This window comes from Portunus trituberculatus, chromosome 33, assembly GCF_017591435.1.
Source record: "Portunus trituberculatus isolate SZX2019 chromosome 33, ASM1759143v1, whole genome shotgun sequence".
Lineage (NCBI taxonomy): Eukaryota > Metazoa > Arthropoda > Malacostraca > Decapoda > Portunidae > Portunus > Portunus trituberculatus.
This window is the reverse complement of record NC_059287.1, coordinates 4,025,410-4,040,563: the sequence shown is the minus strand read 5'-3', so window position 1 is coordinate 4,040,563 and position 15,154 is coordinate 4,025,410. Positions and strand designations below refer to the sequence as shown.

The 15,154-nt window shown below is 36.5% G+C and overlaps 1 protein-coding gene across 31 annotated transcripts in view; it reads right to left on the bottom strand.

Annotated features, from left to right (window-relative positions):
• Positions 1-15,154, bottom strand: part of LOC123512283 (E3 ubiquitin-protein ligase SH3RF1-like) — a 47,172-nt gene that overhangs the window by 26,830 nt on the left and 5,188 nt on the right. For 30 of the 31 annotated variants that reach the window (XM_045268573.1, XM_045268574.1, XM_045268577.1 and 27 more), the window contains 5 exons: positions 15,042-15,140; positions 14,484-14,620; positions 11,716-12,102; positions 5,364-5,606; positions 3,787-3,954 (listed from right to left, as the gene is read on the bottom strand). In XM_045268573.1, coding sequence (XP_045124508.1) covers positions 3,787-3,954; positions 5,364-5,606; positions 11,716-12,102; positions 14,484-14,620; positions 15,042-15,140 — 1,034 coding nt within the window. The remainder of the gene's footprint in view (positions 1-3,786; positions 3,955-5,363; positions 5,607-11,715; positions 12,103-14,483; positions 14,621-15,041; positions 15,141-15,154) is intronic. The other variant, XM_045268605.1, reaches the window with a different exon arrangement.

Below are 15,154 nucleotides of genomic sequence, written 5' to 3'. Positions count from 1 at the left end.
TGGTATACCACGGACCAGTCAATTTCATTAAAGAACTCCCTTATATGGTTATAATTTGCCCTAGTATAATTTAATTTTTCTTCCCTGCGCTCCACAATCTTATTCGTGCTTAATTCCGTATCCAGCTCAAAGCTTAGGACATCATGATCGCTTTTCCCCAAGGGACATTCATGTTCAATTTCCTCTTTTAGAGATGCCCTGGTAAATACCAAATCCAACCTTGCTGCAACATCTTGTCCCCTGCACCTTGTTGGTGATCTCACCCACTGTGTCATCAAGTTATTTGTTGCTACCTTTAACAATTCCTCTGCCCACTCACCACCGTTCACCACTTCGTAGTCTTCCCACACTATTTCTTTGCAATTAAAGTCTCCAACTATCATCACTCTATCCTTTCTGATGAGTTCTTGCTTCATTCTGTCTAGAGTATTTCTCATCACCATTTGGTACTGTTCATATTCCCAAGCACTGGTTCTGGGTGGTATGTATACTGTTATAATATTAATGTCCCTCTTGCCATCTGTTATAAGCATACTTATCACTTCCTCATTTCTCTTACTATAGTTCACCTCCTTCAGTATCAGATCTTCCTTAGTAAGAACCATTATACCACCACCTCCTTTATTTTTTCTATCATTTCTCCATACTTTGTAGTGTTTTACAGCAAACCAGTCTAGCTTTATTTCAGGCCTTAATTTTGTTTCCACCACACATATTATGTCTGGTTCATTGTTTCTTAGGTAATCCATACATTCTAGTCTCTTAGGCAGAAATCCATCTATATTCGTGTAAGTCACTTGAATTCCATTCGTAATCTCTTTCTTCCATGTTTCAGTCAGTGTAATGTCTATTTGGTCAGTTTTATCCACCACTTCTTCAGCCTCCCATTTCTCATCCTCCAAAAAAACTTGGTCTTTTCCTCCTCGGTTCTTTCCTCATTCTTCTCTCTCACTTCAGTTACAAGCTCTTTCATTTTCATTCTTTCATCCTGTGTCATATTTCTTCTTATGTAAATTGTTTTGGTTTCCTCAGAGTCCTTAAGTTTCCAAGCCCTCCTCAACAAGGCCTCGCTGCCACCTGAGACTTTAATTTCAATTTTAATGGTCTACTCTTGCCTTCCTCAAAAGCTCCTAGTCTCACACTTTCCTCTACCTCAGCATATAGGCATTCTTCCTCCTCGGAGATCTTATTCAGTAAAGACTTAATCCTGTCATTTTCCTTATCCCTCCTATCTTGCTAGTTCCTGTTAGTTTCCTCCCTCAAACCTGTTATGATCACGCATTTTTTCTTTTCAGCAATATCTCTCACCACAAACTCATTTTCCTTTAATGCCTTTACCATTTCACTCTGTGTATTCATTTTATTTTCTTCTTGCTTTTTCATTATCTCCTTAAAGGACTTTTGTACTTCTTGGTGTTCATGGTTCACTTCCTTCATCTTGGCATCAATTAGGTTAAGGCATTCCTCCTTCCCCCAAGTCTCCTTCGGCTATTTTCTTCTCCATTTCGAGGAGTTTAGCCTTCATCTCGTCACATTGTTTCCTTAGATGTTGATTTTCTTTCTCCATTTCCACTTTTTCTTCCAATAGCTCTTTGTTCTCTCTCGTTAACAAATAGATTTCTTTTTTGAAGGTATCGTTCTCTGCTATGACTCTATCTAGTTTTTCTTCTATGGATCTAATATTTAGAAACTTACTTTCTAATGCCTGAATTCTTGCATCCATGTCAAATTTATCTAGTCCACTTGGAGTGGTCATAAAACCCTCGAAGTCACGCACATTTCTAGGAGTACTTGTCATGACTGCTATCTCCAGTTGTTTCGGCCAAAACAAAACAAAACGCCGCCAACACTCTTCAATCAGGGACCACTCTCCATTTCCACTTGAAAATGGCCCACTTTCTGTACTTTTCGAGAGTAAGACACTACACAGGACACTAACTATACCCACAGAGATACCCGGGCCCTGCAAACACCATAGGTAGTTTCTCCCTTTCCCCGGTCCTCAGCCGGAGACGAGCCGTCTTCAGGACTTTCTCTCTCGGCGGTGACGCGCGCGTGTGTGTGTGTATTTACCTAGTTGTTGTTTTACAGGGCCTGGGCATTACACTTATGTGGCCCCGTCTCCATATCTACATTGGTCCAACTTTTCTTTAAAGCTGTGCACACTCCTTGCTCAATCAACATCTTCACTCAGGCTATTCCATGGCCCTATACTTCCTTGTAGAAAGCTGATCTTTTTACATACTTGCAGCATCTTCCCATCCTAAACTTTTTACTATGATGTGTGTGTGTGTGTGTGTGTGTGTGTGTGTGTGTGTGTGTGTGTGTGTGTGTGTGTGTGTGTGTGTGTGTGTGTGTGTGTGTGTGTGTGTGTGTGTGTGTGTGTGTGTGTGTGTGTGTGTGTGTGTGTGGTACTCCCTTTTTACTTTGGTGAAGCTACTTACTTAGTTACCATTTCATGTCATTCTTCCTCACTATTCACCATAATATCTATAATAATCAAAAGAAAAATTTTAACATATAGGCAGCAACTGTACTAAGCCTAATGCCATTCCAGATCACATCAAGATCTGGGATCTAGTAACTTTGAGAATGTTCAGCTTAATTTAGATCGGATATCTTAATACAGTAGTTATCCCCAATGTGCATGTTCACAGTATGTGTTTCTCACAATATGCGTCTTCATTTCTGAAGTATTAATTATTAATCGTTTTAATATGTAATTTTGATCATATGATTATAAGGCAAAAATGGTGTTTACCCTCAATGTAAACCTAAATGCATCTAATATATATATATATATATATATATATATATATATATATATATATATATATATATATATATATATATATATATATATATATATATATATATATATATATATATATATATATATATATATATATATATATATATATATATATATATGCCAGTTGTCAGAAAGATTGAAAAGACTACATATAAGATCAACAACGCAGTCACCGCTGTTGACTTCAACAGAATATATATATATATATATATATATATATATATATATATATATATATATATATATATATATATATATATATATATATATATATGCATGTCTGACTCACCACATCAGTGCTACTGTACTATTGGACTATGAGTCAATGACTCTTAAGTTAGTTCATCACCAGACTCCAGCTGGTGAACACGTGAGCCTTTCTCTCCCACACTACTGTCTCTCTGTCTCTTCTACCGCAGCATTGCATTGTGATTTTCACTAGCCAGAAATCACCATGGCTTCAACCAGAAATTCCAAGAATCGAAAGACCACATTAGAAATGAAGATTGTTATTAAGTCACTGAAAAGGCATGAAACGAAACAAACTCTTCCCATCTCTTCCACCTACCTCCACCACCCACTCTTATCCCCAACACGTGGAACAATGTTGTAACAATCCTCATATGGCATTCTGCAGCCTATGTTCTTCTCTCTCCTCTTGCCTACTTAAAACTTCATTTCTTTGAATAATGTCTACAGCATCTAGTACAGGGTCATCAATGAGTTATTCTGTGACGAGAGCAAAATATGGTAAGAATAAGTTATAATAAAGTAACCTAATCTCAGGGGCTGTGTGACCATATACCAATTTTCCCACTGATTCTTCAGTTCACAATATGCATTTTTGCAATATGTGTGGGTTTTTGTCATGTATAAAGACATATATTAGGGCTAAGCACTGCAAAAGCCATCCCACAACTAGTAACACTGGCTTGCTTATCTTGATGCACTCCACTATCTCCACTCTGACTCACTTGGCAACTTGGACATAGTTTCCTGGGAAGACACCAGTGCGATCTGTGGTGATGCAGCGGCCCTTGAACCAGCCGTCCTGACACTTCTCAGTGACTGTGTAGATGTGGCTCTTCTTCAGCTCCAGCTCATCAGCCTTGCGTCCACGATAAGAGTACAGTGCCACATAACTGTAAGACGTTCTCACCATCAAAACTACTGTTCATTATCTTATCTACATAAGTTTCAAAGCCTAGTCAATAGTGAGAGGGAAGACCATATTAGCAATCCTTCTGTGCATTTATGGAGGCATTAGCTAACTCCCATACAGTGCAACTGTGCAAGTGAAATATAGGTAATTATGAATGAGTTAAATTTCTTAATTCTTTTAAGGTTATATAAGAATTTAAGATTTAGGTTTAAATTCTACAATCTAAAAGTAAAACAAACCACTTATATGTGATGTAATCTTCAATAATTTAGTATTTATCAATTTTTTTTCATTTGACATTCTTCTGAATATTTTTAAGATGGTTTTTACACTGTTACTTGTACAGTGGAACCTCAGTTGATAAACCTAATTCATTCCTGAGAGGCTGTTCACAAACCAAAATGTTCAAGAACCAAAACCATTTTTCCCATAGGAATCAATTCAAAATAGATTAATCATTTCCTAGAACCCAGGGCTACATTTGAGAGAGTGACTCAGCATGCACCCTGCAGGACATATCCTCTATTAGAAGCTTTTGTGTGCCTCTCCAGTGGAATAAACAAAGGATTGTTGTTGCTATAGTAACAGCATCTAACTGATAGCAAGACAGCATATACTGATCTTCCTAATGACGTTTATGATGCATCATTAGCTATTCTGAGATGAGGTACCTCTGTGTTGCAATCACCTGTGAGGTCAAATACAATGGCCCAAACAAACATTTCACAGAATCTAGTAAGTCCCAAGACTTGCCATGCCAGCAAAGTACCTTAGATATAATATTTTTTTCTAGTGCTCCACATTTATAATAAAGTTCTTATTTTCTGTATTCCTCTGTATTGATTAAGCAGTAGTATTATTTTCAAGATGCTTTGCTGGTATGACTTTCTTTATTTCTATTGTAATACTCTTCGATTTCTTAATACTACTATCATTGACACATTTCACTGCCTTGAGCAGCATGAGGGCCAATCTAATGTAAAAAGCAAGAAAAACAGAACAGGACAAGAAAAACTGTTTACAGTGTATGGTATCATGAAAACAACTCCATGCAACACCATCTCATGCCAAAGACACCAACTCTGTTCATGGACCAAATTTTCATTCATGGACCAAGACAAAATTTGCTAAAAAAATTTGGTTCATCTATCAATTTGTTAGCACACTGAGGCATTCATGAACTGAGGTTACACTGTATCTTACATTTGTATATTACAACAAGGATTAAAATAACATTTCTTGCAATTCTGAACACTTATATATCCACTGTTCATATACTGCATCAAAGGAGGCTCAAGTTGAATTACACTTAAATACTCTAGAAGTAAAGGAAGGAACAGGGTGATGCAAGGTTGCAAGGTTGAGTACAGTGATGCACAACACTCTTACAAGGTCGTTGCATTGACTTGAGGGGTGGAGGAGGACACAGGTGGGACTGAGGACTGAGTGGAAGAACGCAGGCGAGGAGAGCCCATGGATTCAGGTGGAGTGGTGGCTTCCCCCCCAGCCACTGTCTCCTCCAGGCTACTCGGGCCCTGAGACACCAGACCATTGCCATTGCCATTAGTGGGGCCGGTGGTGCTGCCCGGGCTGCTGTTCTCCTCAGTGGGGCTTATGATCTCCACTGAATGCCTGGTGAGGTAATGTAAAGATTTCTCTGAAGCTCTGAGAAGTTAAATTAAAGTGTAATTAATAAGAAAAAAAATTAGGAAAAGAAAATGCAGTGGTCAAGAATTTATGGAGAACACTTCTAGATGCTGCCAACTCCTGACACTTGGGAAAGAGAAAAGATTAGTTTTGAAAAGGATCATCACGTTAAAAGTTTCCATGACAATATTCAGTGTCATCACACAAAACTGACACACAGTTCTCCAACACAGGTAAGCCTCAAACTGAAAACCTCATTAGATACAAGCTTCCCCCTTTGTCCATGATGGATGAAGAAATCACACACAGGCAAAATCAGTGGATGCATCATGGTACCTTAGACTTTACCCATAGACTTGTTTACACGAGCATCTCAATGCCCCCAGCCATGATGCAAATACCTAGTTCTTGTTATATGTGGGGATTATATTCTGGGAAACCTTGCTTAGTAAGAATCTGCACGATATAAACCTATCTTTACACTAATTACAAGGAGGTTCCATTCCACAACTCCATTTTCAGCATAATAACACACTAAAGCAATACAAGAACACACCAGTAATATAATTTTACACTAACTCAATGTGGAAAGACAGGATATAAAAAGACTATAATGAAAATAAAATGAAGCCATCCTCCAACTAACCTCCTTTCCATTTTGAATCACCTAACTCAAACACTTCTGCAAAATTTTGTTCACCACCCCGCTACACACTCTTGCTTCCCCTGAGCCATTAAAACTTTGCAAAGCAGCCCACATAAGAGTCAATTGATTTCTATAGTGAGAATACTTGGCAAACTTAGGGGCGTCACTTAAACATGAATCCACATGCAGCAAGAACTAAGTGTTTTACATTATTACAAAACAGCTGACATGGCCTGTATATGGTAACAATTGTGTGTACAGGTGCGGTTGCCTCCTGTCCCTCTGTACCTTTGCTCACATGAAAAGCAGGAATCAATGTGTGTTTTGAAGAAAACCAAAGTAAGATATGACGAATGACAAAATATAAATAAAACAAGCAATGTCTGCCTTACAAATATATGAACTTTGCAGTTGTCTTTGTTCATATGAATAATAAGTATAAGTATGATAAGATTAAATGTATCTTTTGTTACTTCTATCACCTGGAAACTAAACATTGTAACAATTCAACTATAGGTACATAAATGAAACAAAAAAATATATAAAAAAATATATAAAAAATTCCACCAAGAAATATAAAAACCTGAGAAATAATAATACATAATAATAATAATAATAATAATAATAATAATAATTATAATAATAATAATAATAATAATAATAATAATAATAATAATAATAATAATAATATAAACCTCTAAGCACAATATAGTACACACTGAAAATAATGATAAAATAAAAATACAAGTTGACACAGAAGCCCCTGGCAAAACCTAACACCTCGTAAAAACACTTTAACTTGTCTCTGGTGTGAGCCACATGAGACAGGACACTTGGGATGACAAACACCAAACATTCACATCACCACTCACTGCCACTACTCTGACTCCCTCAAACAGTGTGACACCTTAGTACTGACGTAAAGGAATGCCAGAAGTAATGCACACTCATGTCCAGAGTAAAACACCTAACCTCATGCTTCACTGAAGGTACTTGAACTAACCATGAAAATACTAATCAAAGATGACTTGGTGTGTTTTGTAGTACCATTACTGCATATAACTATACTTTTGAGTTTCACCCCTACATATTTTCAATTTAACTCCACCTACATCCAACTATGCATGTGTGACAGTTCTATCCCAATAGTTGTTTTTCTGACAATTAATCTGAAAACAGAGATGAAGTCATAAATAAAAGTGTGTGTATTATATATATATATATATATATATATATATATATATATATATATATATATATATATATATATATATATATATATTTTTTTTTTTTTTTTTTTTTAATAGAAGATGTGAATAAAGTGATAAGCATCATCTCCAGGTGTGTAAATGTGATATGAGTGAGGTGAGAGTTAGTCAAGGAGTTGGTAGAGAGGGCAGTGAAGGGACTGGAAAGCTCTAAGTGTTAAAGCTAAAGCAATGATTTCAGGACTTTTAAAGGATAAACAATGTTTATCTACATTAGTAACAGCTACTATATACAATGAAATACATATGAGTTATTTACACAAAAATACCTACTTCAAATAACATCTGAAATATGGAAGCCATGGAGCTGGCCAGCAGATGGTGATCAGTTGAATGACTGAGTGACTGATACCAAGGCACAAGGGGTAACTTTCAATACAATATCTCTGTATGTAACTGACACATGGATGCTATGTACTATGACTTGTCTCATAACTCTATATAACCATATACAAATTTTTGATTATTTATTTTTCATGAAATGTCAAGAATTTGAAAATATTACAATGCTTCATAAGTCATCCAGCAAATACCATACTCATTGTGGATTAATATTCCTTTCCAGAAACAATTAAAACAAACACCTGAAGTGAGATTATATATACATACATCTATATATATATATATATATATATATATATATATATATATATATATATATATATATATATATATATATATATATATATATATACAATTGATCTATACACTCACAACACAGTAATACACCAGATATTTAGTGAACACACAAAAAAGGTTTGCTGTCTTACTTTGAAATGATCATGCAAAGATATTAAAACAAGTTTAATTTGCAGATAAATGAATAAGTATCCCTGCTTCTATATACACAGTGTGCATCTATTCAGCAATGTTTGAATATGACTGACAGCAAATACAAATTAAACCAAAGGGAAACAGAATTCAGCCAAGAGGCCAAGAGCAAAAGTAAGAGCTGAATGAAGCAACTAAGTATTTGATTTGTGTTGTCATTCTTCTCCTTCCTCCACACATATCTACTTATTTCAATCACTTATACAAGTGATCTTCCTTTAAATCATCTTCTAAACATAAAAGCCAAAATTTAAAGAAATATGTACTTATGATAAATGTCTTAAAAATAAATGGTGTAATGTATTAAAATTAATAAAAAGCATTAATGCAGTTATTTAATTCTGTAATGTATGTCTTCAATTATTCAAAGCTAAAGGGTCAATTTTGAAACCTAAACTTATTTGAAATACTAATAATAATAATAATAATAATAATAATAATAATAATAATAATAATAATAATAATAATAATAATAATAATAATAAAAAAAAATATATATATATATATATATATATATATATATATATATATATATATATATATATATATAATAATAACGATGATAATAATAATAAAATAACAATAATACATGATGTAATTATATTGCAGTGGCCAAACTGAAAATATATAATGGTTTCAGATGGAGACTTAACAATAAACTTAGGAAAACTAGACAGAGGATACTAACTGTTGATGGCTTGCACCATGTGTGTGTGTGTGTGTGTGTGTGTGTGTGTGTGTGTGTGTGTGTGTGTGTGTGTGTGTGTGTGTGTGTGTGTGTGTGTGTGTGTGTGTGTGTGTGTGTGTGTGTGTGTGTATTTGTATGTGTGTGTGTGTGTGTGTGTGTGTGTGTGTGTGTGTGTGTGTGTGTGTGTGTGTATTTACCTAGTTGTATTTACCTAGTTGTAGTTTTACAGGGCCTGGGCTTTATGCTCGTGTGGTCCCGTCTCCATATCTACACTTATCCAATTTTTCTTTAAAACTATGTACACTCTTTGCTGATACCACTTCCTCACTCAAACTGTTCCAAGTCTCAACACATCTTTGCGGAAACTAAATTTTTAACATCTCTCAGACATCGTCCCTTCCTTAGTTTCTTACTATGCGATCTTGTGCTTCTAAAGTCATATTCTTCTCTCAGGATCAGTTTCTCATTATCCACTTCATCCATTCCGTTAATCAATTTATAAACTTGTATCAGATCCTCTCTCTCTTCTCTGCTCCAAGGTTGGTAGATCCATTGCCTTTAGTCTCTCCTCATATGCCATCCCTTTAAATTCTGGAACCATTCTTGTAGCCATTTTTGTAGTCTCTAATTTTCTTATGTGTTTCTTTTATGGGAGTCCACACAACTCCTGCATATTCCAATCTAGGTCTTATTTTAGTACTTATCAATTTCTTCATCATTTCCTTGTCCATATAGTGAAATGCTACTCCAATATTCCTTAGCAAATTATACGTCTCTCTGAAAATTCTATCAATATGGCTAACCAGTTGATTATTTTCTTCCATTGTCACTCCCAAGTCCTTTTCCTTTTTTACTTTTTCTAGTTCTACTCCATCTCCCATCTTATAGATTCCCACTGGTCGTCTTTCACTTTTCCCATTTCCATGACATGGCTTTTGTCCACATTGAATTCCATCTCCCATTTTTTGCTCCATTTCCAGATCTTGTTTAAGTCTTCCTGTAGTATTTCACAATCCTCTTTTTGTTTAATGACTCTGCACAGTTTCGCATCGTCCGCAAACAGATTTATGTAGCTGTTCACTCCCTCTGGCATGTCATTTATATATACGAGAAAAAGTATTGGTGCCAATACTGACCCCTGTGGCACTCCGCTGTCTACTGTTCTCCACTTGGACTTCATATCTTTAACTATCGTCCTTATTTCTCTCCCCCTTAAGTAATTCTTCATCCATCTCAATGTGCTTCCTTTTAAGCCACCCTTCTCCTCTAACTTCCATAGTAATCTTTCATGTGGCACTTTATCAAAAGCCTTTTTTAGATCTAAATAAATACAGTCAATCCATCCTCTCTCTCTTGTACTTTATCAACTATTCTAGAGTAGAAACTCAATAAATTTGTCACACATGACCGACCTTTTCTAAAACCAAATTGGCTATTTGATAATATTTTGTTGTCTTCAAGAAACTCGATCCATTGCTTCTTTATTACTTTTCACACATCTTGCATATTACACTAGTTAGTGATACCGGCCTGTAATTTAAAGGTTCTTCCTTCCTTCCGCTCTTATATATGGGAACCACCTCAGCTCTTTTCCACTCCACTGGCACTGTTCCATTTTCTATTGAGCATTTTATGATGTTGTATATTGGACTTGCTAGTTCTTCCCTACATTCTTTCAGTATTCTGCCTGAGACTTCATCCGGTCCCATTGCCTTTTCCTCATCCAATTCCGTCATCAACTTTTTATTTCAAGCTTGGTTACTTTAATCTCTTTCATATAGACAGTCTCTCTATTACCCTGTGGTCTTTCAAATTTGGATTCCTTAGTAAAGACCTCATGAAATTTACTATTTAACAGTTCTGCCATACTTTTGGGTCTTCCACCATTCCGTTTTCTCCTTTTAACCTTTCTATTGTTTCTTTTTGTCTTATTTTTCCATTTATGAATCTGTAGAACAATTTTGGTTGTTCCTTACATTTTTCGACAATGTCCTTTTCATAGTTCTTTTCTTCTTCCTTTCTCACCTTAGCATATTCATTTCTTGCTGTTTTGAAGTTTTCCTTATTTTCTGGATTTCTGTTTCTTCTCCACCTTTTCCATGCTCCATCTCGTTTCTCCTTTGCCCTAGCACATCTTGCATTAAACCAATCTTTCTTTCCTTCTTCTTTAGGTCTATATTTCGGAACATATTCCCTGACCCCAGTTTTGTATATTTCCAAAAATAAGTTATATTTCTCTTGAACCGTTAATGAGTTTTCCATCTCCTCCCAGTTTACGTTTTTAAAATAGTTCTTGAGATTCTCAATATCAGCCTTTCTGTAATTTAATCGGTCTCCTTTGTATGATTCATCTCTATCTTCCTTTCTTTCTTCTATATCCATCTCTAATATTACATGGTCACTCTTTCCCAATGGGCACTTGTATCTTATATCATCATTAATTGGTATATCCCTTGTAAAAACTAGGTCTAATCTAATCTCTGTGTGTGTGTGTGTGTGTGTGTGTGTGTGTGTGTGTGTGTGTGTGTGTGTGTGTGTGTGTGTGTGTGTGTGTGTGTGTGTGTGTGTGTGTGTGTGTGTGTGTGTGTGTGTGTGTGTTTGGCTAAGCAACTAGAGGCATACACCATTCTATGCAGCAACTGGAGGGGGGGGGGTGCATACCTTTGAGGGGAGGCAGGAGATCGCGGGGGGCTGGGGTTCTGGGTGGTGCGCACAGCAGTAAAGCTGTGCCTCTTCTCCCGCCGGTGCCTCTTGCTTGGGCCCCGCAGGAGAGGGGCTACAGCTGAAGATTGTACTAGAGGGGAGGAGGGGGAAGGGCCAATGTTAGGTGGGGAAGCTGAGGTGGTGGGTGAGGGCAGGGAAGGGTCAGGGCTGGTCACCACAGATGATGATGAGGATGATGACTCTATCTGAAGAGGGACATGTTGTTGTGGCTGTGTTGAGGGAGGGTGGCTGCCAGGACCCTCGCTCAGAATTAAGGGTGTGGCAGGCTCCCCCTCTAACCTAGTAGGAGTTGGAGGAGCAACACGCGAGGGGCCCTGTTGTGAGCTGAAATGAAACAATCACTCTAGATGCTGTCTCCTGCACCACCAACACCACAGGCAACATGAACACTAGCATTAGCTGACTTCAATACTCTGCTTGTAAGCACTAAACATGTATTAATTCATCCTACCTGATGGCATATTGCTCAGAAAGCTCTACATGCTTGGAAATAAGAGTGTTATCAAAGTTCTTTCAGAAAGATATATTCTTCAGTTGGTTATATTATTTTATGACTAAGCATTTTTTGGCTATTTTACCAACACAATAATGCTTACTTCAAGTGTAACTCAGCAATGAACATCATAACATATATAACTGTAAAATTGAATCTTTTATCCTACTTCAACTTGAATAAGAAGCAGCAAAATATGTTGGTAGAATAACAGACACCAGCAGTGTGCCTTGATTTTCATTTTTGGCATCCCTTCCCCACTCTCCTAAAGACTGCTGCAGCACTTGGAAACGTATATACATGTATATATGAAAGGCAAGTGAGAGTGAGTGCTGAGTGACAGTGACAGTGACAGTAAGCACTAGAGGACAGATGCTGAGCTATGGTGAGCTTTTCCTCAAGGTCATCCCAGTGACAGCATTCACCTTTCATACAAACTCCAGTCATTCTAATCTAATCTAATAAACATCTGGCAAATACATGTTTTTCCATCTATTTGTGATTGCCACAGAGAATGCTGTCGTTAGGTAAAAATTGGTACACGGAAGATACAGTGTTTGGGAGTGTGAAGCAAGATGCACTCAATGCTTGACATATGTGTCTTGATGGTCCACAGAGTACTCTAAGCTGCATTACACTTAGGTCCGTATTCTCAAACATTCTAGCATTCTATCTCAACTGTTCTTTTAGCAAGCTCTAATGAAGGTGAATAAATAGGGTTTTCAAGAGTGTTTTCATGATTCTGTTGATAGCTTAGTAGGATCTTCGGCTTTCCTGATTTAATATTTCAACAGAATCTACTAAAAGCTAATGGGGTTTTCAAAGACACTTTTATGACTTTAATGAGAGTTTTACAAGGATTCCATACCATCACAAGGAAGCAACACACATGAGAACCCAACAGATCATCTCCACTGCACTTGAAAATAATGCTTATGACGACACGGGATGTTTCAAAATACGGACCACTAAGCTGTGCACTGTACCGGGTGCTGCGTCCCTCCCAAGTGTTTTGGTGCGACCTCTAAATCCACAGAAATGTCAGAATGTAAGATGCACTTTAATTGCTAGAGTTCATGTTAGCTAATCTTATTACCAAATCTTTTAAAGTATAACTCACACCAGACTATAATAATGCACATATCACCATTTAAGAGTCCCAGTTTATGGGGAGTTAGGACACAATACATTTTAAACATGCAGGAGGAAGACAACAAGGTGCTGGTTGGGTAGGTGTTGAACAGTTTTGTATCTTTAAGATCTAGTTTGCAGCTTTGTACAGAAAAGAAATGTTCAAATCTTTCTTTCTGATGATACACACCCTCGAGACATCTTCATTCTCACACACGGGGGAACAAGTTCACTTGTTTCACACAACAGAAGGTAAGATTACATATAGATAAGTCATAATAAATAAGAGCAGTTTTCTATGTTCTCATACAAATATAGAAAAATCAATATACAGAAAAACAGTTTCCTGTCATGTCACACAATAAAACATATCAATTGAAAGATAAAAAGGTGAGAAAATAAATAAATAAATAAATGAATAAAAGTAGTTTTCTATAACACACACACACACACACACACACACACACACACACACACACACACACACACACACACACACACACACACACACCACATTGATATACATGCTCTCCTTGATCTGAAATAATAGAAAAAGAAACATGACACACTTGCAATATCTTCACATAAACAGAAAGTCATACATGCATAACTCTGGGTGTTCTATTTCATTACCTCCATCTAAAGGAATGAACATAAAAGGACAACTATTCATTTCCAGAAACCTATCTCTTGCATTCAAAACCATCTTGATCACATATAAACATCCTAAAACATCTTATTGCATTGTTTCTATATACTGGAATGACCACAATGAAGGAAGAATAGGTACACATTCATGAGCACCTAATCCTTATATAAGAAATTACGGAGAAATAATCTATATACCAAGATGATCTTTTTGTTAAATCACTGTTGATTAATTCAAAGCAGAAAACACATAACATGAATACCACAATCAATCTTTTCTTCCTCCAACTGTGAGACATTTTTTTGTGCATAAATAAAAGGATGGGAAACTTTGAGGGCAGTTCATAGTCTAACATCTCCATTTCCGGATAATTCAAGACAATACACAGTTCATAGTGGGGGAAGGAGTGAAGAAGTATTCCACACAACTTACTTGAGAGAAAGCTTCATGAGGGCCTTGGCAGCACTGTTCAGATCCACGAAGGACAGTGGAAAGATGCCAATGCGTGAGCCGAGCTTCCCTTCAGCCCAGTTCTCATCCACTCGCCGCAACACTGTTAGAATCTCACCCTAGGTAAACAAAAGAACTCAGTCAAAATTCCTCTTCCACATATATAGCAGCATTGTTTAATTTTGTCCAGCTTAACATTTCAATTGCTTTTTTGGTACATTTTTTCTCAATTACTAATGACTTTATGATTTTATTTGTTCTAGAGCCACCCATAATCTTTAAACGGTAAAAATTGCAAAATCTATTCTTAACTGCCTTCCTTCTTATAGATGCTTGTAAGATTTCATGTATTACTTCTGTTGCTCTTGATTGTTTTATAATGCAGTGAAGCAAGACAGTTATCTGCTGGGAAAGGAGAGGTTGCATTGCTGGGGTATGTAAGAGAAAGGAAAGTGAGAGGAATAAAGCCTGCAAGTATAGAATGCTTGGTTATAAACAAGTGGAAAGAGGAAATGAGGAGTTGTAAAATAAACTTCTTACCTTGTTAAAAGTCAGACAGTCTCTCTCCTCATCATTTGTCATCTTGAAGTCATAGAGAGCTTTACACTGTGGAATATGACTTGGCAGTGGAGTGATAACCTGAAAACACATCA